The following is a 24927-nucleotide window of genomic DNA, read 5'->3' as shown; positions in this document are numbered from 1 at the left end:
TGACATTGGTATTATTCACAATTGATCCAATAACTTTGAATTCCTGAATTTTCTGCTGAAAAAATTGCGACAGAATTATTTTCTGCAGTAGTGAGTTATGAAACCAGGCATATTATTGTAGGGTCTGGTATGTGGAGATGTAAAAGTAGCACTAACTTGTAAAAACGGTGGGGACGAATGAGATTCCAAATAGTTTTCCGGACATGTGGGTCATAAAAAAGGATGACACCTTAATATAATGATGATAAAAAATATGAAAAATGATAAGTCATCAGGTCTAGACGGCATTCCAGCGGAGATATTCAAAGCCCTGGATGAAGACATTGTCAATAGTCACCTAGCACTATTCCGCAAGATCTGGGAACAAGGAGATGTGCCACAAGACTTCAGAGACGCTTTAGTTATCAACAAAGGCGATACGTCAAATTGCAACAGTTACAGAGGGGCATATCGTTGCTTAGTGTGGCTGGCAAAATTCTCTCGAAGATTATGGCTAATCGTCTGATTCCACTCTTAGAAAAGCTTTTACCTGAATCCCAGTGCGGCTTTCGACTAAATCGAGGTACGGTGGACCTAAAGTTTACACTGCGACAGCTGCAAGAGAAGGCCCGTGAAGGATCTATTCAGCCTACATCGATTTAAGTAAGGCTTTCGACTCGGTGAATCGGAGAGCGCTATGGAAAATCATGGGACGCCTTGGAGTACCCGAAAAATTCTTAGCAGTGTGTAAAAGCCTTCATACCAACAATACCACTAGAATACACCATAAACGCTCTACAACCGACTATTCCTTAACCAACTCTGGAATAAAACAAGGCTGTTTGTTAGCGACTTTACTGTTCAATATTTTCGCCATAGCTGTCTCGATAATTGCTGACATGAGTATGCCTGTAAGAGGTGTTGGAATAAGATTCAGATTTGATGGAGGCCTATTTAACATGAAGCGCCTCAGAGCAAAAACCCGTTCAAAGTTTATCACGGAACTTCAATATGCAGACGACTGCGCACTTATCGCTAGCAGCCCAGAGGATCTACAGATAATGCTGGACACCTTAAACATATATACGAAGCTTTAGGCCTTAGACTCAATATCGATAAAACCAAAATCCTAGTAAGTCCGCCAGAAAACCTTCAAATACATATCAGCCTGGAGAATGAAAATCTAGAACAAGTCGAGCAGTTCAAATACTTGGGAAGCTTCATAAATACTAGCTCTAACCTGGAAACAGAAATTCAGAACCGTATCAATTAGACACCACGGGTATTCTGGAAGCTGAAGGTCAGAGTGTTTCAAAATCACGACCTCAATCTGAAGACCAAGACAGCTGTTTACAAAGCAGTCGTCCTCCCAACGCTTCTTTACGGAAGCGAAAGCTGGACGCCCTACAGGCGACATATTAAACAGCTTGAACAAATGCATCAACGTCATCTAAGACAGATAATGCACATCAGTTGGTTCCACAAAGTTTCGACTGCAGAAGTCTTGCAACGCGCGAGTTGTACAACAATTGAGACTCAAGTAACGAGGGACGGAGCGGTCACATTCTGAGGATGCAAGACACAAGACTCTCCAAAATAGCTCAGTATGGCGAATTGACAGAGGGAGCCCGGAAACCAGGAGGCCAGTATAAGCGGTTTAAGGATATACTGCCTCAATCCCTAAAATCAGTTAATGCCAATCATAGCTGGGGACAACCGGCGTTAGACAGGTCACAGTGGAGGTCTTTGGTACACAGTTATAATTGAGACTCGAGAAGGATACAGCGGCGGCCAGATCTGGTTGGTGACTATCCATGCCCAGAGTGTGGAAGGATCTGTAGGTCACGGTTGGGTCTCTTCAGTCACAGGAAGGCACACAGTCGCAATTAGACCTAAGAGATTATAAGTCTGTTCTTTTTTTATGTCTTTTTGTAGATTTATTCTCGCTAACGGGATACACCAGTGAATGAATGAATGATGATATAGAAGTTACCATATCAGTCACTGAAATATGACTTAAAGTTAAGCTTACCTTAAATCTAAAACGGTGCAAACAGGCATTAGGAGTATTCAATTAACAAGTTGAGGACTGATCATATAATTATTAAAATATATCAGCAATTTTAATATCCATGAAAATATTGAATATTGAATTGTTTGGTATCAAAAGATTCTTGGTAACAAGATCATTATAAATTTTCAGTATATTCACTTCACTATTGGTTTAGGCCTAGTCTTGAATATAATTCGTTTTCTTATAATGGTTTTGACGATATATTCAGTATTGTGGTCCTCAGTCTTCTTTTCCAAGACTACAAATGGTTTTTCAAGTGGTACCTCTTTACCATATAACAAATGATGGCCAATTATCAATATGGGTACGCCTGATTTGGTGAAATGCAAGTCACCTATGAATTGGTTCTCTAGATTAGATTCTGAATGGGATTTGATATCACCTTGTAATTCCAAAATGGACCAATCATGGTTTTCATCTTTTGTGGATCTGAAAAAGGCATTGAATGAGTATTTTCCACCTATTCTGCATCTTCATTTCAAATAAGGAGAGAGATTTTTGTTTGAGTTCTCAGCGTAATGGATGTTGCATAATCAGAGAAATACTGGTCAAAATCACAATGAACAGTATTCATAACAACCAATTAGCAAACATCACATGCATTCAAATATCTTTGATGGTTTCTACTGAAACCATGACATATCAACAGAAATGTTGTTTGATTTTTTTTGGTGAAAACGGAAAAACGTTTTCAAGTCATTCAAACTTTTGAAAATAATTGTTGAGGGTAAGATTCGCAATTTTAAATTTATCGCTGTGAAATTTTGTACATTGGTGCTTATTTGAAGCGTGATCCAGCCTATGGATTTTTGTCAGAATCTATTCAGCCGTTTTCGGGTTTTTGAAATTTCGAGCCCAAATCGCAGCTACATCCAGAGGATATTTGGGAAATTTTTCAGTAGATATTTTCGTTTCGGAAGATGCTTAAAGAGCTAGGTTTCCTTTATTTAGATTAATCTTCGGTGCGCCACCTGGTGTGAACTTTTGTAACTGGAGTTAGTACCAAGTCATCTGTTTACATCGAGGATGAAGATTTTTGGTGTTTTAATGGGAGTTTTCAAAAACTATGAAGAGCTGGGCTCTACCGAAGCTTTTTGAAGGTTTGAAGGTTTAAGCTTTTAATCTTGTTGCACATGTGATTTCAAGTAAAAAAAAAGATAAAATGCAACTTATACAAAACTCAACTTTATTACTTACTATTATATCAAAATGAGAAAATAACATTAGTATTTAATATCGGAATTTCTTGAACAGAGGATGCTTATTCGTAGACGATTTTTTGAATTCATAATATACTGCATCATCTGCACCAGACATCGATCCCATGTGTCCAACTTTTCTACTTCCAGATGCTACATTTCTTCCTCCCTCTCCTGGCATCCTTTCATCTTCGCAATCAATATCACTAGCAGCAAGTACCTGAAAAAAATGTATTAAACCAATATGTTATGATACCTTTATACATGATTAAAGATAAATTTTATGTGCTTTCAACTTAAGCTGTTGAATCAAGATATTAAAAAAAAGTTTCTTCACCTGCTGTAACAGTTGTCCTTGCTCTTCTCTTGTTTTATACAACAGATCTTGTTCCTCCTCCATACCAGATAATTTAGTGATTACTTTATAACTGTATCCTTGATTCACTAAGAATCTTTGTCTTTTCCTCGAATAAGCCATTTCCATCGTATCTTGTGAAACTAGGGTATAGAAAAAGGCATTATATTCCTCAGCAATTGCCCCTTTCTTGGCTCTCAAAATTCTACCTAATCTCTGAGCTTCTTGCCTTCTTGAACCACCATGGGATGAAATTTGAATCAGTACATTAGCTTCAGGCAGGTCAAAAGATGTATCAGCCACTTTGCTCACAAATATCGTATTTACCTTTGGATTGAATTTGAAATTCTGTAAAATCTGTATCCTTTCTCCTTGCGATGTTGGACCATAAATGTATGGTTTATTCATTTTTATAGCATAATGCTTCAAAGCAAAGACATTATCTGAGAAGACTATTGTTTTGTCGCCCCTTCTTTCATGATAGCGAATGAGATATTGAGTTGCTCTGAATTTGCTAGGGTTCATGACATATAATAACATTCGTTTACTTGTTTTACACATTAAATATTCCCTATAAAACTCTTGTGTCATAGGACACCAAACTTCAGCACACTGTACTCTTGCAATGAAACCTCGTTTTTGAAGTTCCAACCAATTTGCTTCATATAATTTTGGACCAATTAAAAAATTCAAGTCAGCAATTTTATCGTCTTCACGAAGAAGGGTTGCAGTAAGTCCCAATTTACAGTGAGATTGTACAATTGTTAAAACTCTCCTGAACATTTTTGCTGGTATAGTATGTACTTCATCTAGAACCATAATACCCCATTCTTGCTCTTGTAACCATTTCATAGTTTGTTCAGCTTCCCAAGATCTTCTTTGAGTGTGAGTTATCATTGAATATGTTGTAACTAAAATACTACAACCCATTGGTTTATCTTTAGCTTCAGATGTAAAACGACATATCATGCTATCATCTGCTGTAGACCACATTTTGAATTGCTGTTTCCACTGTTCTACTGAAACTCCAGAATTACATAGAACTAGAGCACGTTTACGAACAGTGCAACATGCTGTAACTCCAACTAAAGATTTACCAGCCCCACAAGGTAGGACAATGACCCCAGACCTAGCTCTCCCATTTCCGAACATCTTTCTCAAACTTTTTTCCTGATAAGGTCTTAGAACTGCTGATGGTCTCAAATCTACTTTGATGTCAGGATTAACAGTATCATTTCTAAAATCGTATTCTGCTAAAAGTGGATGTTCTAATTCAATACATCTTTTCTGAATAACTTCTATTTTTTCTTGATTGACTTCAAAAGAAACTGTCTGTAGAGTACTTTCCTCCTCATCATCTTCATTATCCATTTTATCGTAGAAATTTGTAATATCTTCTGGAACACTTGTACTAGCTTCCTCTGATGTTTGTTCTGAAGGTCCTGATTTTACACCAAAGCTAGGTACATTTTTCTTCTCCTGTACCTAGAAAATAATGGACTCTATGATGAGCTCATTTTATTTCTCATTCACCATTCACAAATGAACCAACTATAAAAACTTATCTTGAAAAAACAGTCAATGCTTACCTGAGTAATTAGATCTTCCTCCTCATTCTCAACATTTTTTCTCAATCTACATTCCTGAATAACAGGATCTTTCAACAACTTTTGAAGTACTTCTGGATGGGGACTCTCAACAAAATATTTATTGTGTTTCAAAACTAATTTCACTTTTCCATAAGAAAGAGTACAGAGCTTGATGAATTCAATAATTCCTTCAGGAATACTAGTTTTACTCAACCGTTTTAAGTACTCAATAATATCATTAGTTTGAAGTCCAACACTCACAGCTGCATACAGGGAATAAGCAGTAAGTTTGTATTCATGAATATGTTCAGGTCGACAAACAGGTTCCGATATAGCAATAAGAAAGTCATGTGCATGTTTGTAAACTGGAGAAAATGACTCAAGAAATATATGCCCGTTAGGGGCAACCCAAAGTGGACGTGATAAATTATCCGGTTTGAGGGACATTTGTGAGCGGTAATCTTTAGCTCCAAATTCATCTTCATCAATATTCTGATCATTTTTTTCTGCATCCCTTGCAGCAGCATTAGGAACAGCAGCTTCATCACCGGCATCATTTGTATCATCCTCCTCGTAATTCCATAAATCGTCTTCTTCTCTTTTACGTTTTTTCGATTTTTCACTTTTACTACTTTTCTTAGGAGGCCCCATGTTTCTTATTTGTGGTATTTAATTTCTAACCTAACCTAACCTAATCTTTGGAAACAACTGTCACTCATCAACCACAGAGCTGAGAGCACTAACCACAGAACATAAACATTACTAACTTTCAGAACTCCTTCACCTCACCTTGTGGTCTTGCCACTAAGGACAAAAAAGTTTCTCCAGGAAAGGCATATCTGGTGAAGAATAAGGCCAACCGAAAACTAACGGGCACAGTAGTGACCTTGTTTGTTTAATCTCTTTCCAAAGTGTTTAATTTTTTTTTGCGTTCATACAGCCTATCTAGGATCTCAAGGTAAGATAGTCTTTATAATGGCAGATGGAGAGAAGCAAATATTAGTGAGGCGAGAAATCCAGAACTGTACCGGTGCAAGAAGCTCCAAAACAAAAGCGCTTTCGATCGCCATCTCTCCGTTCTCCTCATTAATTCTGAGGAGGCTGCTTGACTTCACCATTACCGATTTTTGAGGAAGCTTTTATCATCACCTCCAAAAATATCCTTAGTTAACGTATTTGCAACTTTACGAAATACAAATATGTATTGTTGCCAAACGCGGGTAGACATCAAAGAAGTCAATCTTTGTAGACACAAACTAATGTTTCCAAACTGCGGAATAGACCAGCCAATTTGTCTTGAATATTTTGGTTTCGGCTACTTTGCCTATACTTCGAAACAGAATAACCTAACTCTATAATCTTTGCTTCGAATATACCTCGTTGTTCCACCAAAGAGGTTCCACGGTTGTCTCTGGGTTCCACTTCACATTTCGATTTGAAGTGAAACTCAGCAACTTGGCGGACGAAGCCAAGTTTGTCTACGCCACTGGCTTTTGACAAGAATGTATCTGCTCACATTTTCTAACCTACCAAGCGGATAATTTTTTCATTCATGTTATGTTCGTTCGAATTTGATATTTTCATTCTCGTAGGATTTTATTTTTATAAAAATAATCTTCTCATCATCTTATCGAAATTTTCTATTAATGAACAGAAATTTTCTAGACAAATTTTGAACGATCCTGTTCATTTACCGCCACTTTATTGTTAGAAGTCGCTGTCAATTTAATTTTTAGCGTCAATATAATGTTGCTATTTGCTGTATATTGGTCATGCAATATACAAGTATGGCCTACTTACTTTCTTATTAAAATAGGCATTACGAGAAAAGAAGCTTGAACTGAACACAACAACGAAAGGAATAATCCGAAACTGGTCACCTTCAAATTTTATTTCATACTGTACGATTTGTATAGAAAGTTCAAATTATCTATATTAAGTGTTTCACGCTAGAGGACGATACTGTCGGTACTCGTTTTCGATAGAGGATACAGATATCTTTTTCGTGACAATTCAATTTCAATTTATTTTACTTTTACTTTATTTATTTATTGTGTTACTCATAATCAGTATACATGGATAAAATGAATATTCTGAAAAATTTTGTTTGGATAACAAGTGGATAAGAATGAACTTGAGAAGTGTAAAATGTAGAAATGTACCTCCACTTTTTTAAACGTATACAATCGCCATCTATTTTCCAAGTTTTGTAATGTTCTCTTATCTGACAATTGTGTTCTCAATAAAGAATTCTTTTTTGAGTTCTGTGTTGTGAATGTCATCCTAATTTCTAATTAACCTTACACTACCCGATCCCGAATTTATCTAATGAACTAGGGCTACGATTAAACAGGATAGTTTGTGAAAATCTGAGGCATTCTTATACATTTTTCTGAATTATGTCCGAGTGTATAACGTTCAAAGCACAAGCTTATTGCAAAATCATATTACATGCTACAAAATATCCTCACTGTGCTGTAAATGGAGTTTTATTAGCCAAAGTATCAACCAAATCCAAAGAAATTACTTTCGAGGATGCAGTACCGCTGTTTCATATCGGCCTGAATTTAACTCCAATGGCTGAAGTTGCACTTGCACAAGTAAAAATGTATGACACTGCATCAAGAAATTTTATTGATTAGTCCATTTCAGATTGATGAACTAGTGTCTAAGAAAGGTTTATGTATTGCTGGTTACTATACTGCCCATGAAAATTTGAGGGAAAATTCGTTTGAAAAATCTGAAAGTAGAATTACCGACAAACTCGCTTCTAATTTTAATCACCCATGTTTAGTTGTGGTGAGTATAATATTGTCTGACAAAGCTTACATGTACAGCTAAAATGAAATGTTATTCATAGATAACATTTCCAATAAGTATGTGGGTGCTTCCATATTTCTTTATTGGTCAGAAATCGTTCATTTATGGGAATTATATATTTTGTAATATCATCTTATAGGTGGACAACATGCAAGTTGGAACAACGTGGAAGTCTGCTATTAAAGTAGCTCAATTCAGTGATGGTTCATATAGACCATGTGATCCAAAGAGAGTTTGTGTAAAACCAGAAAAAACTTTCGATATTTGTAACCAATTGAACATGGAAGAAAAATATTATACAATAAATGATTTTGATGACCACCTTGATGACATCAAATTGGACTGGTTGAATCCAGCCATTAACGAAGCAATTGAAGGGCTTTTATGATTCACTGTATTAGTAATAATTTCAATTTGAAATGCTATCACACAATTTCCTGGGTTTATATTTAACTATTCCATCATTTCAGTACAATAAGTTGTTTTATTTAATGATTTATAATATATGTTGAGTGAATACTGCATATTTTTATTGGTAGTTTTACTGTGCCTCATTCATTCAGCTTGTCATAGAAAGATTTCATATCTTTATAGATAGAGGTGGCTTGCAGGTAAAAGAAGTGGATGTTCAACATATCAATTGGAAGGTATAATAGGAAGAATGTTCGGAATAGGCAGATTTTTAACTGTAGGAAAACATTTCAACCATTTCACAGGTTTAGAGTTCTCCCCCTTATACAATGCCTAGGACTTGGGATATTTCTTGATATAATATACATTTATAACTTTTGAAGATCTTTAGGGTTTTTTTTAGCATATAATGAAACCTTTCAGTTATTGGCACTAGCCGATTTTGAAATAATTTTGAAGGTACTAATTTCATTTTTCATTGTCAATCAAAATAATTCATTTTGGAAATCGGGTTAAATATTCAATATTCCTCATTCATTTTCTAGTGATTACCAGATCATCAGAATTTATTAATTCACAGTTAAACATGAAAACAAGAATTCAGAATTAAAATTATGAACCAACAAAATGCATTACTTCAAATACAAAACTTCACAATGATTCATGATTCTATCGACATAATAAAACCCAGTTATTGATCTAATCTTCCGTAATTACATTCCCTTTTATTTCTCTTTCACCTTCAATTTGATATCTACATACTCATATCAGCATCCTCATCATCATCATCGTCGTCTTCGCATTCCATTTCGAATAATTTAACTTTATGCCTACTTGCTGATAATACAATTCCAACTTTCCTACTTCCAGAAACAGCTAGGTGAGATCCAATCATTTGAATATCTTTGTATATTTTTGGATTTAAATATGTACCGTTCACCAGTAATGGGCTGGGGTTATCGTACAAACTTTGGGTGGAGATGTTAATTTCGCGAGTAAAATATAAAGCTGCATCTATGGGAAACTGATATAATATTGATGTTCGATTATTTACATCTCGCAGCAGCAGAGAAATTGTAGATGAAGAATACATTTTCATATCACTTACTTCATATGTAAGATTGGGTTCACTATGTTCGATAAAGTTGAAATCGCAACTTTTTGTATTACAATCAGCATCATTTAAACCGATTTGTAATAAAGTGATTTCATGTATCGATTTAGGAAAAAAATATAACATAGAATCTTCCCTATTGACACTTTCAAGAATAAGTTTATCAGGTGAGTTTATACTATTGAATATTTTGAATTTTCTGAAATGTCTATGCATGTTTTTCGATGATGAATATATGAAAGACAAGCTCGATTTAAGTTTGTTAAATTGTTGAATCAATGAGAATTCTTTATCATGTTCTAAGATAAGTGGGTCATTTTTCAAACAAGTATTCTCAGCTAAAAAAGCGTACCATTCATTTTCTTCCATTTTTGGAGGGGCTATTAGTGCTTCATCAGATAAATACTGTCCTAATTTTTCCATCATGAAACCTTTTCCATTTCCTTCTATGTTATCAAAATTTTGAAAAAATTCAGCAATATGAGCCAATTCTTGTTGAGTCATTGTGTGCAACTCTGGTGGTTCAGCTTCTTCCAATAAAACCATCATAGCTCTATAAAGCCATCGGAAAAATGATTTATAATTCACAATAGACTGGTTGATTGTTTGATGCATTTCCCCAGTTTTTATAAGAAAGGCTCCTGTTGACCTAATGCCTTCCGTAATTCTATCTTCACATATATCGATAAACTAAAAAAAAACTTTGAAGTCACCATCAAAAATGAAAAATCTCATCAGTTCCATCAGGAATGCCTGTTAAAAGTTCATGAAGAAATGTATATTGGATCTGTTAGAAAATTTATACAAAGGTTCCTTTTTCAAAATATTTGCAAAGATCTATTACTCTTGGCTAGAATGTAAATGGATGTCATGGACACATTAATTTCATGTGGTATTCCTTATAGCTATGTTAGGTAGTTTTCAACCTTAATTTTAGAAGACCCTACCTATTTTTCGTTCTGAATTGAAATGCAGCATTAAAATATACTGTTTGCATTTGAAAGCAATTTCATGAAACAGTTTTGAATCTTCTAATGGGCACTTCCGATGGGACACCCTATATAGTTGATAGTTATGAAATTTTTTTATGTTGAATACTCACATAATATTTGTGCCGCATTCTAACCATTCCTCGAAGTTCTGCTAAGTGGTATGTAATGGATTGACCATATTTGGTTACATATTTCAGAAGTAATTCTTGCATGGTAGAATAGCTCACTTCAATTCCCTCCCCAAACTTTTCTAATCCTTTTTTAGTAAGGTCACGGATAAGGAATTCCTGCATGTTTTCTGAATATTTGCCAAACATTAATAAATCCAAGAATTCAGCAGCAAGACCATCTTCAGAACATCTACTAGCATATTTGGATAGTTTATTATCCATTTCTATTAAAATACTCTCCCAGCTCTCTTTCATACTCCTTATGCTACTATAAATAATTTCTATCAAATAAGTCAACTGAATACATTTATGAGCAAAAGCAAATATTTCTTTGCTTTTTGATTTGATCATTGCAGAATCAATTATTGCAATTTTAACATCATTATTGCTATCCTTTATTGTTACAGAAATCTTGCTTAGATCTTCTTTGAATAGAATATTTTCAATAGAACATTTAATTCCCAGGCAATCATTCATGTTCAATTCTACAAAAGGGAATTCCCCATATACATAAAGATTTATATCACCACCTTTGGTACCAACTGCAAGTATATTGAGTTCATATTGTTCATTAAGAAGACTTGGTCGTTGTCTCTTTTTAGGAGATCGAATATTATCTTCAGCATACATTAAAGGTGGCTCAGCTAAATACGAGGCAGATAAGTCCTAGTAATACAAAAAAATTAACTTATTATGTATGACACTATTCAAATTACTCACAATGTATTCTATATAGTTATGGTGTTCATCATCATTTGAGAACTTCTCATAACTTTCATTTTTCTGTTTGCTCTTCTCTTGGACCCAGGACATACAAGAAATATCTTTCTTTGAAGATATGAAAGTACAAACAGCTTTATTTTCAATACTTACTATCCAAACTTCACCTAAAATTATATTCTACAGAAACTGGGAGGATTTTGAAAAAAGTTGACAATTGTAGATTGAAAGGACTATTGTCCTGGACACATAGTTTAATAATCCTACCATTAGAATAAGCTATAGCTATCACTTTTCCATCAGGTCTGAATGTTATGCATTCAACTTTTATGTTTTTACTGGGAGGACATAATATCCAAGCTCTTGCCCAAGTGAGACGATGTAGAGCGACTTCACCTGGAATTTTTAGCAATACACATAAAATCCTGATTGGAAACCAATGGAAAAAGTTATTTAACCTTTACTTGTTGAATAAGCAACTAAATCCATTCGGTCATTCCAAACCATATGACCTATTTCATATGGTAAATTTTTTTCTTCTAATTGCTTAATTGTAGGGAGCATTTTGTACTATAAAGCACATATATCAATATTTATGCTATCAAGTTGAATTGATGTTTGTTTATGTTTTTGTTTTTTCAAATTTTGTGGCATAGAAAAACCATAGACCTAATAATACATGGACAGGCCTTCACGTGGTTTTCCCGTTCACCGCATCGAGGAATACCAACGAGAGAGAGGGGGGTGGTAGAAAAGAGAGATAACAGTAGTCCCTGGTAGTAAACGTCAAGCTGGTAGCTGGTAGAGAATAAATCAACGTTGCCGCTTCAACCAAGTTATCGAGTAAACTCGGGAATTCTACAAGCCCGCTGAACCTCCATGTTGCATTTTTGGGTGGTTGTCGGTAGATTTATAGACTTTCTATTAATTTGAAGCAATTTTTGTACTGAAAGAGAAGACAACAATAGAGGTTGTCTCTGACTGAAATCAACTTCGAAAATGTTATCAAATCAACTATATTTTTCTCGTACTTGAAACTTCCAAGTGTTGATAAAATAATAGATTCCGTATAAAAAAAATACTACCTGAAATTTTTTTTTCTGATTTTAATTAATGTAAAAAACTTGAGAGTTGTGTAAAACAACACTATTATCTCATTCGCCAGAGTCTGATTTTATATACACTGAAATTACTCGTGATTTGGGAAGATAAAAGGACCCCTGCTTTGCGTTCTGGCTGCACAGAGAAAAATTAATCGTTAAAGTGAATTTTTTAAACATTTCACCTTCCTTGAGCAAGAACATGTGTGGTATAGAGAAAAGGGCAATACTTTTGAGTATGTTTATTGATACTTTCACAAATAATATGAAATTTACTGCCAAGTAAATATTTATATGATGATTAATCATTCACAATTTTTTTTTCAATTATTTTGATAGGTTCTCCATCAGGTGGTTTAGTTGCTCTTCTCTGGCACTCCTGGCAGTAATATTTTACTGCTCCTGTTTCTTTATCGTGTGGCTTTCCAGTGTTAGATTTCTGTGACACTGATCAACAGAAAATATTGAGTTTTGAGTTTGCCGATGTCACAGGGCTTACTGAATGATTTACATCTTTTCTCTTCCTAATATTGAATCCAGATTGGAGTTAAGTATTTTCTTCGGACATGCCTTGAAATAAAATGTGATGGTACATATGTAACTACTTCGTTTAGAACAACATTCCTTATAATATTCAATAATATATCTACTATCTCGAAATTCAAGTCACCTCTACAAATTCTTGCTGTGGCCTTATGAAATATAGAAAGTAGACTAGGTATATTTCTTGTAAATCTTTGTAAATCATGTCCTATATGTACATACATGAAATAACAAAGAAACTCCTTTATTGGTCTATTATTTCCAAAAATAAATCACTTTCGCTTTATTAGCATGTAGCAGTCGATTCTAAAAACCTAGATTTCTGCTAAATTGTTTGTGACGAGAATGAAATATCGATTGAAAACACAGTAGCTGAACAGTAAACAGTAAACATATGATTTTGACATTTTCTACCATATGTCCATCTCTTTCTAACGTACTACTCGTGACCTCTCTCTCTCAGGGCCTGTCCATATTTTATTAGGTCTATGAGAAAAACTAAACAGATGGAGGTTATTTAATTCGAATCATAGAACATAGTTCATAGATACGAAGCAGGTTAGTTTCATTAATTCCATATATGGGATATCTATTGAATTATAAACTTAACTATGAAGTTTTTGATCTCTGAAATGTTTGTGGTTTCAGATAAAATTTATATTATATCATATTTTTTATTATTTTAATAATAAAAAAACTAAACGTTCAAGTGACAAGCAGAGATATAGATATATCTCTGGTGACAAGTCGCAAAGTTAAATCTGTCAACTGTCATCTAGAACTTTAGTAACTTGACAATTTTGACAAGACATGGAAAAGCTCATTTTGAAAACAAAAATATACTGCTTAATTATCAGATAGTATCTTAATTTTCTTACAATCTTCGTAAAATTCTCATGTTATTAATAACATAGCATTTTTAGAAATATTTTCACTGGAAACAAAATCAATTCATCGGCAATCATGGTAGGAATTATTGAGTTAGCAACTTGTTTTTTTCAAATCAAATATAATAATTGAACAGAATAGTGAAAGCTGATAATGTAATGAATTAGCTTTTCAATTGAAAAATTCGTCTTACGACTTCCAGACCTCCCTCCCTATAATAATAATTAAAATATATAGACAAAAATATTGTATAGAAATGTTCTGCAGCACAATGCAGATAAGATTTTGCTACCAATGTTATAATGAAAATTCATTAATTGGCATTAAGCTTTCTAAAAACAGCATGATTCAATTCTGATTCTGAACATGATAAATTTTTTTTAGGAAACCAACATAAGAAACATTTTATCTGAAGGTTCAGTCTCACAGAGATATAAGAAAGAAATTTTAAAGGTGAATTCTAGCTAGTTAATTGTTACACATTGCAATAAATCAAGTACACTTTTTAGCTCAGTGATTTCTATGATGAAACACATGCTATGGTTGGTTTGGCGATACCTAAGGTTGGAACTTCCCGTTTTAAAAACTTGGTGAATGTTTTGGGAACAAGGGAGGTAAGTGAAGAATAAACTATCCGATAAAGCCGTCATTTATAGATTTTCAGATTGGTAAAACTAGTCCATATGCTAATTTCACTTTTGGCAACAAATGTAGAATCTCTAATAAATTTTTACCAAATAAACCAATTGACCTAGACTGCTATGAAGGAAAGGTTTTCTGTGGAATATTCAATAAAGATGGTTCAAGATATTTGACAGCATCTCAAGGTATTTTATGAATATCAAATGTATAGAAGAGTTTCATTCATCCATTTCTAATTGTTTGTTTATACTGCCTTCGTAAGAATACGAGTTCAACATCGGTGACGTGACTTCATTGTTTAAACAACTTTCCCTAAGAATTATGTATTCTGGTGCATACTAGAGTCTAAGAACCAAGTAGTCAAGTAATAAAAATAAGTGTGTATATGGTACATAGAGAGATGTGCATTAAACACTTATGAGTGAACCATTATATGATTCAATATTTTAAGCAAATAGTAACACTTCGACATAAGTTTATTTTCACTGTAAACATATAAAAGCTTCATAAAATAATATTCTGTTGGCTGGAAATTTAAACATATATTATTCATGATAATATTCCATTCAAGAATTATTATTCATTCATTTTTGAAACACTTATTAGATTATAACAAATTATGAATGATTTTTTTCCAGATAGATATTTGAGATTATATAAGTCGGATGATGATTCCTATAAGAAATTGCACACATTTCAAGCTAAGGATGTAGGTTGGAGTATAATTGATGTTGCTTTCAGTCCAGATCAAACCTGCTTTGCATATTCAACATGGTCTAGTAATGGTAAGTTTTGAAAAATATTTCAATGCAAAATATATAAATAAAAGTAAACCATTGGTATACTGATTTGGTGTGTGGTGAGATAGTGAGATTAAAAAAGGGCAAGAAACTTTTCTGTCATAATTGTGAAATTTTTTTTGGTATTGATATTTTATTAATCACTAGGCTAGTAGATAGATCAGGAGATTATGAATTTGAGGAATAAGTATAAGGAAAAGGGGGCTTAAAAATGGTAAAATAAGTAGAATGTTTGTTTTTCAGTTCATATGTATCCTGTTGATGGCGACTTGTCAAAATTAGAAACTATTCGCCTTGTTGAAAATGGAAGAAGGTTTTGTGTCTTCTCCCTGGCATTTTCCTACGATAATAAGGAAATATTAGCTGCTTCTAATGATGGATGTTTGTATGTGTATGATCGACAGCAAGGCACTAGAGTAGCTAAGGTAAATTGTGGCTTAAATGTATTAAATCTGTTTTCTCGTTGACGCTAAGCATTTATTATAGGTTAGGGCGCACCATTATGATGTCAACTGTGTGACATTTTCTGATGATTCTTCCAATATAATTTACACTGGAGGCGATGATGGCCTGATAAAAGTTTGGGATCGACGAACTCTGAGAGAAAATCCAAGTGTTGTGGTTGGTACTTTGGCCGGACATTTAGACGGAGTAACATTTTTAGATTCGAAGAGAGATGGGAGATATTTGATTTCTAACAGCAAAGACCAAAGTATAAAACTTTGGGATATTCGAAAATTCATCAAAGAGGATGAAGCCAGAGCTGCTCTGCTAGCAGTTGAGATGATGAGTTGGGATTATAGATGGCAGGAAGTACCAAAAAAATGTAAATATTCACATATAAGCAGTGTTATAATGTGGATGGGTGCTTTGTTATATGTTCACAATTTTTTATTACCTACTAGTCCGATGTCAATTTTATAGTGTCATCTACTGATAAGAGCTGGCAACTTTCATCTGATACATCTGTAATGACCTATAGAGGTCACTCTGTTACCAAAACCCTAATAAGATGCAGATTTTCACCGGCAGAAACAACTGGTCAAGAATTTATATATACAGGGGGAGGTTCGGGATATGTGGTTGGTGAGTATTTAATTTCAAAATGTTGCATAACGATAATATGTGCCACAGCTAACTATCATATTATGAATTGGATATTTTCAGTATACAATGCTTTGACTGGTGATATTGTTCAACAATATAAAGCTCATATGAAATGTGTGCGAGATGTTCATTGGCATCCTAAGCGAATGGAGTTTGTGTCAACTTCGGTAGGTGAAAATATTTCCAACACAATAATATCCTCTATAAATAAAACAGAGTGCTCAAAAATTAAAACCTAAGGTCATAATTATTGTGTTAAGATTTTTTTTATGAATTCTTCTATTGTGAATATTCATTTTTTAGTGGGATCATAGTGTGAAGAGATGGATTTTTTGCAATGATGATTTTGAAAATGAAGGTGCTAAATTCGTTCACAGTAGACGACGAAGGAGTTTGCGACTAACCAATAGTAATAGAATCGAAGAGAATTATACATAGCCTTTAATATTTTATACATTGCGAAGGAGGTGGATTATCGCAGTATTGTCTAGGTTGATAATGGGAAATCATCAAAACTCATACTAATGTACTAATAAAATTGAAAAGTGAGAATATTAACATTTTGAGTAAGTTAAATTTTTACATCTTATAAAAAAGCATAAAATGTAAATCAATCAAAAAAAAGGTTAATGTTTAGCATATAATAAGCAATGAATAATTATTTCTGTCCAATAATTTTTGCCAGGTTCAAATTGTTGTATTAGCAGTCTTTTTCAATGAAAAAAAATCAACAAACTTTGTACAAAATATTTTTCAGGAATTAAAAAAAAATTGTTGAGGAATTGATATTCATTGAAGAAGTCAATTCACTAGACACTAGTTTTGGTGTTTTCCACTGTTAAGGAAAAATGCACCACCAGGTTCAATTTTTTTGGAGTGTAGTCATGTTTTTCAGTTAATTTATGTGAATTACTATTTTGAAACCTATTTGATTTGAATGTATATATTTTGTAAATAACTACATCATCAATTATATGTATTATGAAGGAAAGACTTCTGCATTTTTTTTATAATGAACCCTCAGAATTCAACATAAAAATATTTCATTCCATTTTTACGTTTGAAGACGACAATATTCAACCCATAGCAACAAGGATAAGTTGAGGTTTATCCATTCAGTGAATAAAACACTATAATTTTAAAAATGTGTTTTATTATAAATTATTAGAAGGCACTATGACACAATATTTCTGTACAAAGATTGTATTCTTGAAAAAAGATTAATTGAATGTTCTCTACAAGTATTGTACACCAATATACAGTACTCATTATTTTGAATGTAGTGAATGATATTTGAACAATACACTCCAGTTTTAAGATGCACTTGTTTGAAACTAGCAGCAAAAATTTCGCCATACTTTTGGTAATCAGCAGGCAATAATGCTACTAGTTTGAAATAAGAGTCTTCAATTAACTTTTCAAAATTTTCAAGATATTTCAATTTCATTGCTGTTAAAATGAAGAGTGATATCAATAATAATAAGGCTAGTGTCAAAGGAGAAAAATTGCTTGAAGTTTTTGTTTCACTTTGTTTCTTCATTTTCTTCAATTTTTTCTTCTCAGTTTTCGTTAGCACCTTTACTTCGCCATTTTTCTGGATTTCCTGAGTTTCCTTCTTTTTAGATTTCTTCTCTTCTTTCTTCTTAATTTCATTCATTTCAAGTTGTTTCTTCCTTAGTTTTTCCTTCTCTTCTTTTTCAGCATCAGCCTTATTTTGTTGCCGAGTCAAATAGTTGATTATATTTCGAGCACAAGTCTGACACTGTTTAGTGTTCTCACAAGGTCCAGCAACTTTCAATAAAGTAGGTTCCAGAGGGTTTTCTTTCAAATCTAACCACTTCAAAGCTTTAAGTTTTGAAAAACTTAATGGTAATTGCTTCAGCTGATTCTGATATAAATCTAAATGTTTGAGTTTTGCCAAATCTCCAAAATTCTCTGGTAATTCTGTGAGGCAATTCTTACTCAAGTCAAGCTTTATTAAATTGGTCAAAATGGGAAAGTTTGCCTAAAATATGTAAAATTATTACATTCATGAACTTCATAAATAGAAGAGTTCAACTTACAGGTAACTTCGATATACTATTATTATATAAGTTGAGTGTAGTGGCTTTTTTCAATGTTGACTGAAAATAAATAGAAATGAAATATGTTACTTATTGTAGCCGAATCTGGTAACTTACAATTTCTTTTACTGGAACATCCGTGATATCCAGCATACTCAGATCAACTTCCCCATCGCTGTTGAGTTTGTCTTTAACATTAATCCTTTTTTGAACCATTTTGTTATAGCAAAAATGTGGAAGGAAACTAAAAAACGTAACAACTTAAGCGTTTGAAATTTGAATGTTGAATTATTTTGTTGGTTGAAGTTTATAAACTGATATACGTCACCAATCTAAAATCTGAAGTGGACACGTCATTGAACACCTGAGCACGTCATCAGTTCTTTTTCTTTTTCAAAGATAAGAAGGGAGTGTTTTAGAACATTGGTGAACCTCTAGTGAAAATTTTCGAGTTTTTCGATAAGAATAATAATTGAAAAAACAATGTTTTGTTATTTTAATTGCAAATTAATTCCTTTTGTTGAGGGTCCAGTACATGGGGCGAGTTTACAAGCTACAAGCCGGCTTTTTCAGAAAGCAGCTTGCAGAGACAACCTGTTGTCTCTGGCAGCTTGTAAACTAGCCTAGTGTAAACGGAGGGAGTGCGACGAGTACGCTGCACTAGTTTACAAGCTGCTTGTGAAAAAGCCGGCTTCAGAGACAAAAAAGTTTGTCTCTGCCGGCTTGTAAGCTTGCCACGTGTACTAAGACCTAAGACCCAGCGACGAATAGCACAGATTACAGTAAGTCTCTGTAATCTGTGACGAATAGTTGAAGTTGATTTCTGAAGACAGTGAAGAGGAGAGTGACCGAAGTTTTATGCAACCTGAAATATATAAATGTGACATATTCTCAAATTTTCATCTGTACATGTTGAGAAAATCAGATTGTATGACCAAAAAACTTCGAAAAAATTGAAAAATTAACACCCTGTATATCGAAGACCAGGCCTTTCGGGGACACTCATCCTTATGAGATTTTCATGAAAGTCTTTATACACAATGCTTTTATTTCTTTTTATTCCTTTTACCGCCGTTTGTACCTTCTTTTTTTTTAAGTTCAGGAACATTTTGTATACTTTTCAATTCAGATGAGATTTTTGGCTATACTCTTCACTGTCAAAGAAATAATGATACCAAAAAGAAACTTCGATGCTTCGATGATTTTTGATGATGAGTTAAAAAACTGCACAACCACAAAAAATATTTTCATGAAATTAATTTTAAGTGTTAGGGAGCGTCCATAAATTAGTTAGGATATTTAGACCCCCTCCCCACTAGAAGGAAGCGGACGCGATCCTTCCAGAAGGGAGCGGCCGCCAGGGCCGGACTGGTTACAATACATATGGCCCTTCTACTTCTACGTCTTCGTAGTATCGTAGTCGTAGTAATCTCATATGAAATTTTTCAGAAATTTATCTTAGGTATGGTGGTATAAATACATTTAATCTATTCCCATTTTATTCGTTGCAAAAATAACGTTTTAATTTTTTGAAACACAATATTTTCAAATGTGAATAACTTATGGTAAAAATAGAGGTCTGCAAATTCTCAGTAACAGAGCTACAGGCTGTCAAAGTTGAAATTTTTTAGTTTTTTCATTAAAGCTCCTGCAGTTTTGACTTATTTGGCTCAAATTTAAGGCATGCATTGACCTAAAGGTTTTATATAAACAGATATGCTAAATGATATTGAAAATCTACTCGGTGATATTTTTCAGGCGTCGTTCCCCGTTATCTCTCCCGGATTTTTTGACGTGAGCTGCAGCTACTGGTATATTCCAAAACTCGAAATGAATTCCTTGCTTTGTTTACAAACTTTTTGAATCCTTGACATGTTTGCATATCTCTAACTAATTTCGAGAAAATTATGCTGGAAATGTCTCTCTCCATTCGTCTATTCAAAAAAAAAAAATTAACTTTTGATACCTCATAACAAATCGTTTGCGGAGATTAAATTTATTGTATTGAGTATCGAAAGTCTTTCTATATTTTTTAGTTTCACAGGTTCACTTGAAAGTCTCTGGAAAATGTATTCTTCGTCTGAAGAATACATACACTCAACTGCTATAGGATGGGAAAATAACTATTTCTTTTTGGTTTTCAATTGGCATACTTTTGATATCAATTCCCGTAAACTGTCCGTTTTATTCCTTTTCCAAATCTGAAAACCGATATAGCACCGTGAAAATCCTGAATTGGGAGATAACCGAGGTTTTGTTCGCTAGTACTGATAAGCCAGAGTCAAGAAATTTTCATCGACTCGAATTTTACCGATTTTCGGCACATGAGGGGCATATCGTTTAGACACCCCCCGGTGGGTACAAAAGGAGATCCTGAATTGGGAGATAACCGAGGTTTTGTTCGCTATTACCGATAAGCCAGAGTCAAGACATTTTCATCGACTCGAATTTTACCGATTTTCGGCACATGAGGGGCATATCGTTTAGACACCCCCCGGTGGGTACAAAAGGAGATGCCCCCCCTGCTGGTCCATTCATTCTGTACTTAGGTTAATGAGTAGTGATTCCGGATCTAGTGGCGATTCAAATTCTATAACTTTATTCTAGTTTGTGATCATTCTTTTCGAGTTTGAAATCGATCCTCTAGACGAGTCGTCCAGGGTCCAGAGGTGAGACAGCACTCCGTGTTATTATCTGGGAGCATCAGTCTCTACCTTTACTCATCCTTTGCCACAATTTGTGTTCTACCCCTAAAGTAAGTGCGATTCTCTGCTGGTGTGAAAACCCGGGGGGAGCAGAACGTACTCAGGGGTGAACTGCCTTCCCTTTTTTCCTTGCCAGTGTTCAACTTTACGGTTAGTACGAATATTTGCTGGTATGAAAACCCGGAGGGGAACAGAAAGCACTCAGAGGTGAACCGCCGTATTTCTGAACCAGTACAAGGGCAACTGTTGAAATCGATCCTATAGACGAGCCGTCCAGAGACCAGAGGTAAGACAGCACTCCGTATTATTATCTGGAACCCTCAGCCTCCACCTTCACTCATCTTTTGCCACAATTTGATTTCTACCTCTACTGTTAGAACGATTCTCTGCTGGTGTGAAAACCCGGGGGGAGCAGAACGCACTTAGGAGTGAACTGCCTTCCTTTTTTTTCCAAAATTGCCAGTGTCCACCTCTGCTGTTAGTACGAATGTCTGCTGTTGTGAAAACCCGGGGGAAATAAAAAGCACTCAGAGGTGAACCGTCATATTTCTGCGTCGTCTTGCTTGAACCCGCATCCTGCTGAGTTCCGACATCATTGCCCTTCAAGTGTGAACCTTCGGTCTGACTGGCGAACGAATCCTTAGCACCCGTGGCGCGTTTGGGGTCGCATCCCTTTTTCTTTCCGTTCAACTCATTCCGTGAGTTCACCACCTTTGCATTGCTATTTGTATGTATATTCGAGAAAAACCCTCTAAGTTGTGTAAAGTAGATTGTTTCTATTCCACCTATTAGGTACACTGTGATTTTTAGAGTTGTTTAATAGTGCGTATTGTGTTTCTTATTGAGAAACAACGAATAAACTTTGTTAACTCGGATTTTGATTTTCATTAGTAGTTGGGGAGCCGACGTTGCTAAATCGAAATTTACTCGAGCGTCGTGGAGACCTACTGGATTTTGAAGATCAGATGATAGAAAGAAAACAAGGTTCTATGATGTATGCACTATCAGCGGTGGGGAAAGTGTCTACAGTTTTTCAAAGATGTAAAAAAAATCGTCAGGTGTAGGTACATACTCGAGCGTGGCCGATTAAAAAATTGCATATGCCCTACGTGTCTCTGGTAATGAATTCATGTTGATCTGACAGTTTGCGTGGTGGAGCTGGCCGTACAGAAGAGTTGAAAATGGTGAAAAAAATTTTTTCGAGCGTGTCTGATTTTTAGAGGATATGTTGATTGGACCCAAAGGAAGCTACTTTTCTTGAGACTGACAATTCGGACGCGACGCAAGGTCACAGCGGTCCTTTGAAAATGCAAAAAAAAATCGTTACTTGTACATACTCGAACGTGTCAGATTTTCATACAAACGGTTAATCTCGGTGTTGTAGACGTGTTGACCCATTATTCTGACACTAATCAGGGGGGTTTTCTTAATCTGACACTTTGAAGATGATAACATTTTTTTTAAATATCTCCCTTCCTGTACCTCTAATCGTTTCTGTGTTCATGTTGAAAGTTTTAGATGATGAAATTCTATACAACTTTTGTCCTAAGCAATTTGTTCATACCCTCAACCGTTTTCGAGCTACAGGGTGGTAAGGGCAAGGAGCTCAGCCACACATGAGAAAGGCCAAAGTCAAGGTAGATACCCAGTCTAATGTACATTCATTATGGCCATATATCTCAAAAACGTAAAAACGTAGAAAAAATTGCTTCGGACAAAATTTGTAGAAAATGTTATGCTCTACAACTTTAAAATTAATGCGAAAACAATTTGAAGCACAGGAGAGGGGATAATTTGAAAAAACTCATTTTTGTGACCTTTATGGCCAATTTTTATTGTTTCGGCTTGCTGAAACTGTCAGATTATATTTTTTCCGTTATTATTATTATTATTATTGAACTCTTCATTGCTTCAAAATAAGTTTCATACATTTTTACAGTAATGGTGCAAATGGTGGACATATCGCCATGCAATTTCTTCCTGACAACCAAAAGTAATATATTAAGGAAACTTATATCTAATCAGTATGTAATTACATTATATATAGATTTAAAATTGAAACAAGAATACTTGACCTAACTTAAATTCAGTTCAACTTGCTCTAGAATAGGGAGAAAGGGAAATGGGAGGGAGAAGGATAGATGTCGCCGAAGAAAGGGACCATGTTAAACATGGGTATCAAGTAAGTGTGATAGGTGAAGCACTCAAATATCTCCTGAGGGAAAACCTAAATGAAAGGTGTGTTACCTTCCGAACGATATCCGGAGGGAGGCGATTTCAAAGCCGGGGAAACACAACTGTGAAGCTATTCGAGCAAACACTAGTTGAGTGGAGTGGTATCCTCAAGGTGAAGTTATAGAGAGTGCCCTTGTCTGACGGACCCCTTCCCCCAGAAGACTAAGACCATCATACAGGTATTCAGGCTCGCGGGAGCTCAACACCCTAAACCCCAGTAAAAGAAGATGCCAAATTCGACGTTGTTTGATGGGTAGCAATCCCATATTTTGCCTGTATTGACTTATATGATTATTTCCTTAAGTTGTAGACAAATCGTACACCTGCATTTTGTAAACGCTCCAGTTTCATCAGCTGTGTGGTTGTGCCATATAGGCTACGTCAGCATAATCGAGAGAGAAGAATAATGTTTTCCTGGTTTCGAAGGGCAAGAAGTTCTTTAAAAGTCGGAGTTGATGCAAGATACGGAAGACTCTTGAACTGATAGAAGCAATCTGATTATTCCAGGAAAGAGTTTCGTCCAATAAGATACCAAGGTTTCTAACCTCATTGGAGTAGGGAACAACAGCATCGTCGAGGACAATCTTATTATTTACTTTGTCGATCAAACCCAAGTTTTTTAGTACCTTTAATGATCGACTTAGTTTTGGTAGTATTTAGAGTCAGACCTATGCTCTCAGCGACGACAGACAGTCGTAAGAGATTCCTGTTTAAGTTTTCGATAGTAGCCGAGAAATCTTCAACGGAAGTGTGGACATATATTTGTAGGTCATCTGAGAAAAGTTGAAATTTAATGTCCAAGGAATCAGTCAGTGAAGAGACGTAAACAGAGAGACCCAACACGCTCCCCTGCGGAACACCTGAAAACGTGGTCACCAAATCAGAGGAGCTGCCACCTATCTCAACAGATATTTCGCGATCCTTCAGATAAGAGTAGAAGAAGGCTATGGTATGCTCAGCAAAACCCAGCAGACGCAGCTTGGCTAAAAGTCGAAGGCCTTCCTAAAGTCTAAGAGAACTAAAACAGTGAGCAGTTTATTATCCATGGCCACGCTGATATCATCAGTTATTTTAGTAAGGGCAGTAGCGTGCTGCGTTTTCGGCGAAACCCCGACTGGTAGCAATTATAAAGATTATTTTTATTTAAATAGGTTAGAATTTGGCCTTTAATGATCTTTTCAAAAATTTTAGATAGATTAGGGAGTATGGAAATGGGTCTAAAGTCCCCTGGAGTCGTGGGATTTTGGCACTTAGGTATGGGAGTGATTTTAGCATATTTCCATGCACTAGGAAAAATGCCAGTTTGATGTGAAATATTGTAGATGTGTGAGAGCACAGGAAGAATCTCATTCACAATGGGCCTCAGAAGGCCCACTGCAATACCATCGGAACCAATCGACCCTGAACCAACCTCTCCCAGA

General features: G+C 34.9%; 6 protein-coding genes across 6 annotated transcripts; 2 read left to right on the top strand and 4 right to left on the bottom strand.

Moving 5' to 3' along the window:
• Positions 1–1919: 1919 nt before the first annotated feature.
• On the bottom strand, positions 1920–7121 carry LOC123316112 (chromosome transmission fidelity protein 8 homolog). The gene is made up of 2 exons (XM_044902091.1): positions 6997–7121; positions 1920–2482 (listed from the first exon to the last, which is right to left on the bottom strand). The coding sequence occupies exons 1-2, from the start codon at positions 7014–7016 to the stop codon at positions 2188–2190; spliced, it is 315 nt and encodes a 104-aa protein (XP_044758026.1). The 5' UTR covers positions 7017–7121; the 3' UTR covers positions 1920–2187.
• LOC123316102 (general transcription and DNA repair factor IIH helicase subunit XPB) lies at positions 2343–5898 on the bottom strand. Its single transcript, XM_044902080.1, has 4 exons — positions 5197–5898; positions 3590–5092; positions 3251–3472; positions 2343–2482 (listed from the first exon to the last, which is right to left on the bottom strand). The coding sequence occupies exons 1-3, from the start codon at positions 5845–5847 to the stop codon at positions 3284–3286; spliced, it is 2343 nt and encodes a 780-aa protein (XP_044758015.1). The 5' UTR covers positions 5848–5898; the 3' UTR covers positions 2343–2482; positions 3251–3283.
• Positions 7122–7473: 352 nt separating the features above from the next.
• Positions 7474–8540, top strand: LOC123313149 (ER membrane protein complex subunit 8). Its single transcript, XM_044897891.1, has 3 exons — positions 7474–7796; positions 7849–7995; positions 8156–8540. Exons 1-3 carry the CDS (start codon positions 7596–7598, stop codon positions 8402–8404), a joined length of 597 nt encoding a protein of 198 aa, XP_044753826.1. The 5' UTR covers positions 7474–7595; the 3' UTR covers positions 8405–8540.
• Positions 8541–8970: 430 nt separating this feature from the next.
• Positions 8971–12055, bottom strand: LOC123320714 (anaphase-promoting complex subunit 4). Its single transcript, XM_044908118.1, has 5 exons — positions 11882–12055; positions 11691–11819; positions 11424–11590; positions 10644–11369; positions 8971–10231 (listed from the first exon to the last, which is right to left on the bottom strand). Exons 1-5 carry the CDS (start codon positions 11985–11987, stop codon positions 9182–9184), a joined length of 2178 nt encoding a protein of 725 aa, XP_044764053.1. The 5' UTR covers positions 11988–12055; the 3' UTR covers positions 8971–9181.
• Positions 12056–13853: 1798 nt separating this feature from the next.
• On the top strand, positions 13854–17494 carry LOC123317706 (DDB1- and CUL4-associated factor 11). The gene is made up of 10 exons (XM_044904315.1): positions 13854–14032; positions 14339–14407; positions 14464–14568; positions 14619–14781; positions 15235–15381; positions 15640–15821; positions 15883–16222; positions 16321–16482; positions 16564–16670; positions 16807–17494. The coding sequence occupies exons 1-10, from the start codon at positions 14030–14032 to the stop codon at positions 16939–16941; spliced, it is 1413 nt and encodes a 470-aa protein (XP_044760250.1). The 5' UTR covers positions 13854–14029; the 3' UTR covers positions 16942–17494.
• A 145-nt stretch (positions 17495–17639) lies between these two features.
• On the bottom strand, positions 17640–18909 carry LOC123317713 (leucine-rich repeat-containing protein 59-like). Its single transcript, XM_044904325.1, has 3 exons — positions 18684–18909; positions 18567–18626; positions 17640–18508 (listed from the first exon to the last, which is right to left on the bottom strand). The coding sequence occupies exons 1-3, from the start codon at positions 18780–18782 to the stop codon at positions 17678–17680; spliced, it is 990 nt and encodes a 329-aa protein (XP_044760260.1). The 5' UTR covers positions 18783–18909; the 3' UTR covers positions 17640–17677.
• Between the last annotated feature and the right edge of the window lie 6018 nt (positions 18910–24927).

This window comes from Coccinella septempunctata, chromosome 1, assembly GCF_907165205.1.
Source record: "Coccinella septempunctata chromosome 1, icCocSept1.1, whole genome shotgun sequence".
NCBI lineage: Eukaryota > Metazoa > Arthropoda > Insecta > Coleoptera > Coccinellidae > Coccinella > Coccinella septempunctata.
Note: the sequence above shows the minus strand (reverse complement) of the source record. Positions and strands in the feature narration are given on the sequence as shown.

Excerpts from the sequence above, each read along its gene's own strand:
- LOC123313149 (XM_044897891.1), top strand. The coding sequence starts at position 7,596 with ATGTCCGAGTGTATAACGTTCAAAGCACAAGCTTATTGCAAAATCATA. Across the intron at positions 7,797-7,848 it reads CTGAAGTTGCACTTGCACAA|ATTGATGAACTAGTGTCTAA; the intron begins GTAAAAATGTAT and ends AGTCCATTTCAG. Across the intron at positions 7,996-8,155 it reads ATCACCCATGTTTAGTTGTG|GTGGACAACATGCAAGTTGG; the intron begins GTGAGTATAATA and ends ATCATCTTATAG.
- LOC123317706 (XM_044904315.1), top strand. Across the intron at positions 14,569-14,618 it reads ATGTTTTGGGAACAAGGGAG|ATTGGTAAAACTAGTCCATA; the intron begins GTAAGTGAAGAA and ends ATAGATTTTCAG. Across the intron at positions 15,822-15,882 it reads AAGGCACTAGAGTAGCTAAG|GTTAGGGCGCACCATTATGA; the intron begins GTAAATTGTGGC and ends CATTTATTATAG.
- LOC123320714 (XM_044908118.1), bottom strand. The coding sequence starts at position 11,987 with ATGCTCCCTACAATTAAGCAATTAGAAGAAAAAAATTTACCATATGAA. Across the intron at positions 11,370-11,423 it reads ATAACTATATAGAATACATT|GACTTATCTGCCTCGTATTT; the intron begins GTGAGTAATTTG and ends TTGTATTACTAG. Across the intron at positions 10,232-10,643 it reads GAATGCGGCACAAATATTAT|TTTATCGATATATGTGAAGA; the intron begins GTGAGTATTCAA and ends GTTTTTTTTTAG.
- LOC123316112 (XM_044902091.1), bottom strand. The coding sequence starts at position 7,016 with ATGCCTATTTTAATAAGAAA. Across the intron at positions 2,483-6,996 it reads ATGCCTATTTTAATAAGAAA|ATCCACAAAAGATGAAAACC; the intron begins GTAAGTAGGCCA and ends TGCCTTTTTCAG.
- LOC123317713 (XM_044904325.1), bottom strand. The coding sequence starts at position 18,782 with ATGGTTCAAAAAAGGATTAATGTTAAAGACAAACTCAACAGCGATGGG. Across the intron at positions 18,627-18,683 it reads ATGTTCCAGTAAAAGAAATT|TCAACATTGAAAAAAGCCAC; the intron begins GTAAGTTACCAG and ends ATTTATTTTCAG. Across the intron at positions 18,509-18,566 it reads ATAGTATATCGAAGTTACCT|GCAAACTTTCCCATTTTGAC; the intron begins GTAAGTTGAACT and ends TACATATTTTAG.
- LOC123316102 (XM_044902080.1), bottom strand. The coding sequence starts at position 5,847 with ATGGGGCCTCCTAAGAAAAGTAGTAAAAGTGAAAAATCGAAAAAACGT. Across the intron at positions 5,093-5,196 it reads AGGAAGATCTAATTACTCAG|GTACAGGAGAAGAAAAATGT; the intron begins GTAAGCATTGAC and ends ATTATTTTCTAG. Across the intron at positions 3,473-3,589 it reads AAGGACAACTGTTACAGCAG|GTACTTGCTGCTAGTGATAT; the intron begins GTGAAGAAACTT and ends CATTTTTTTCAG.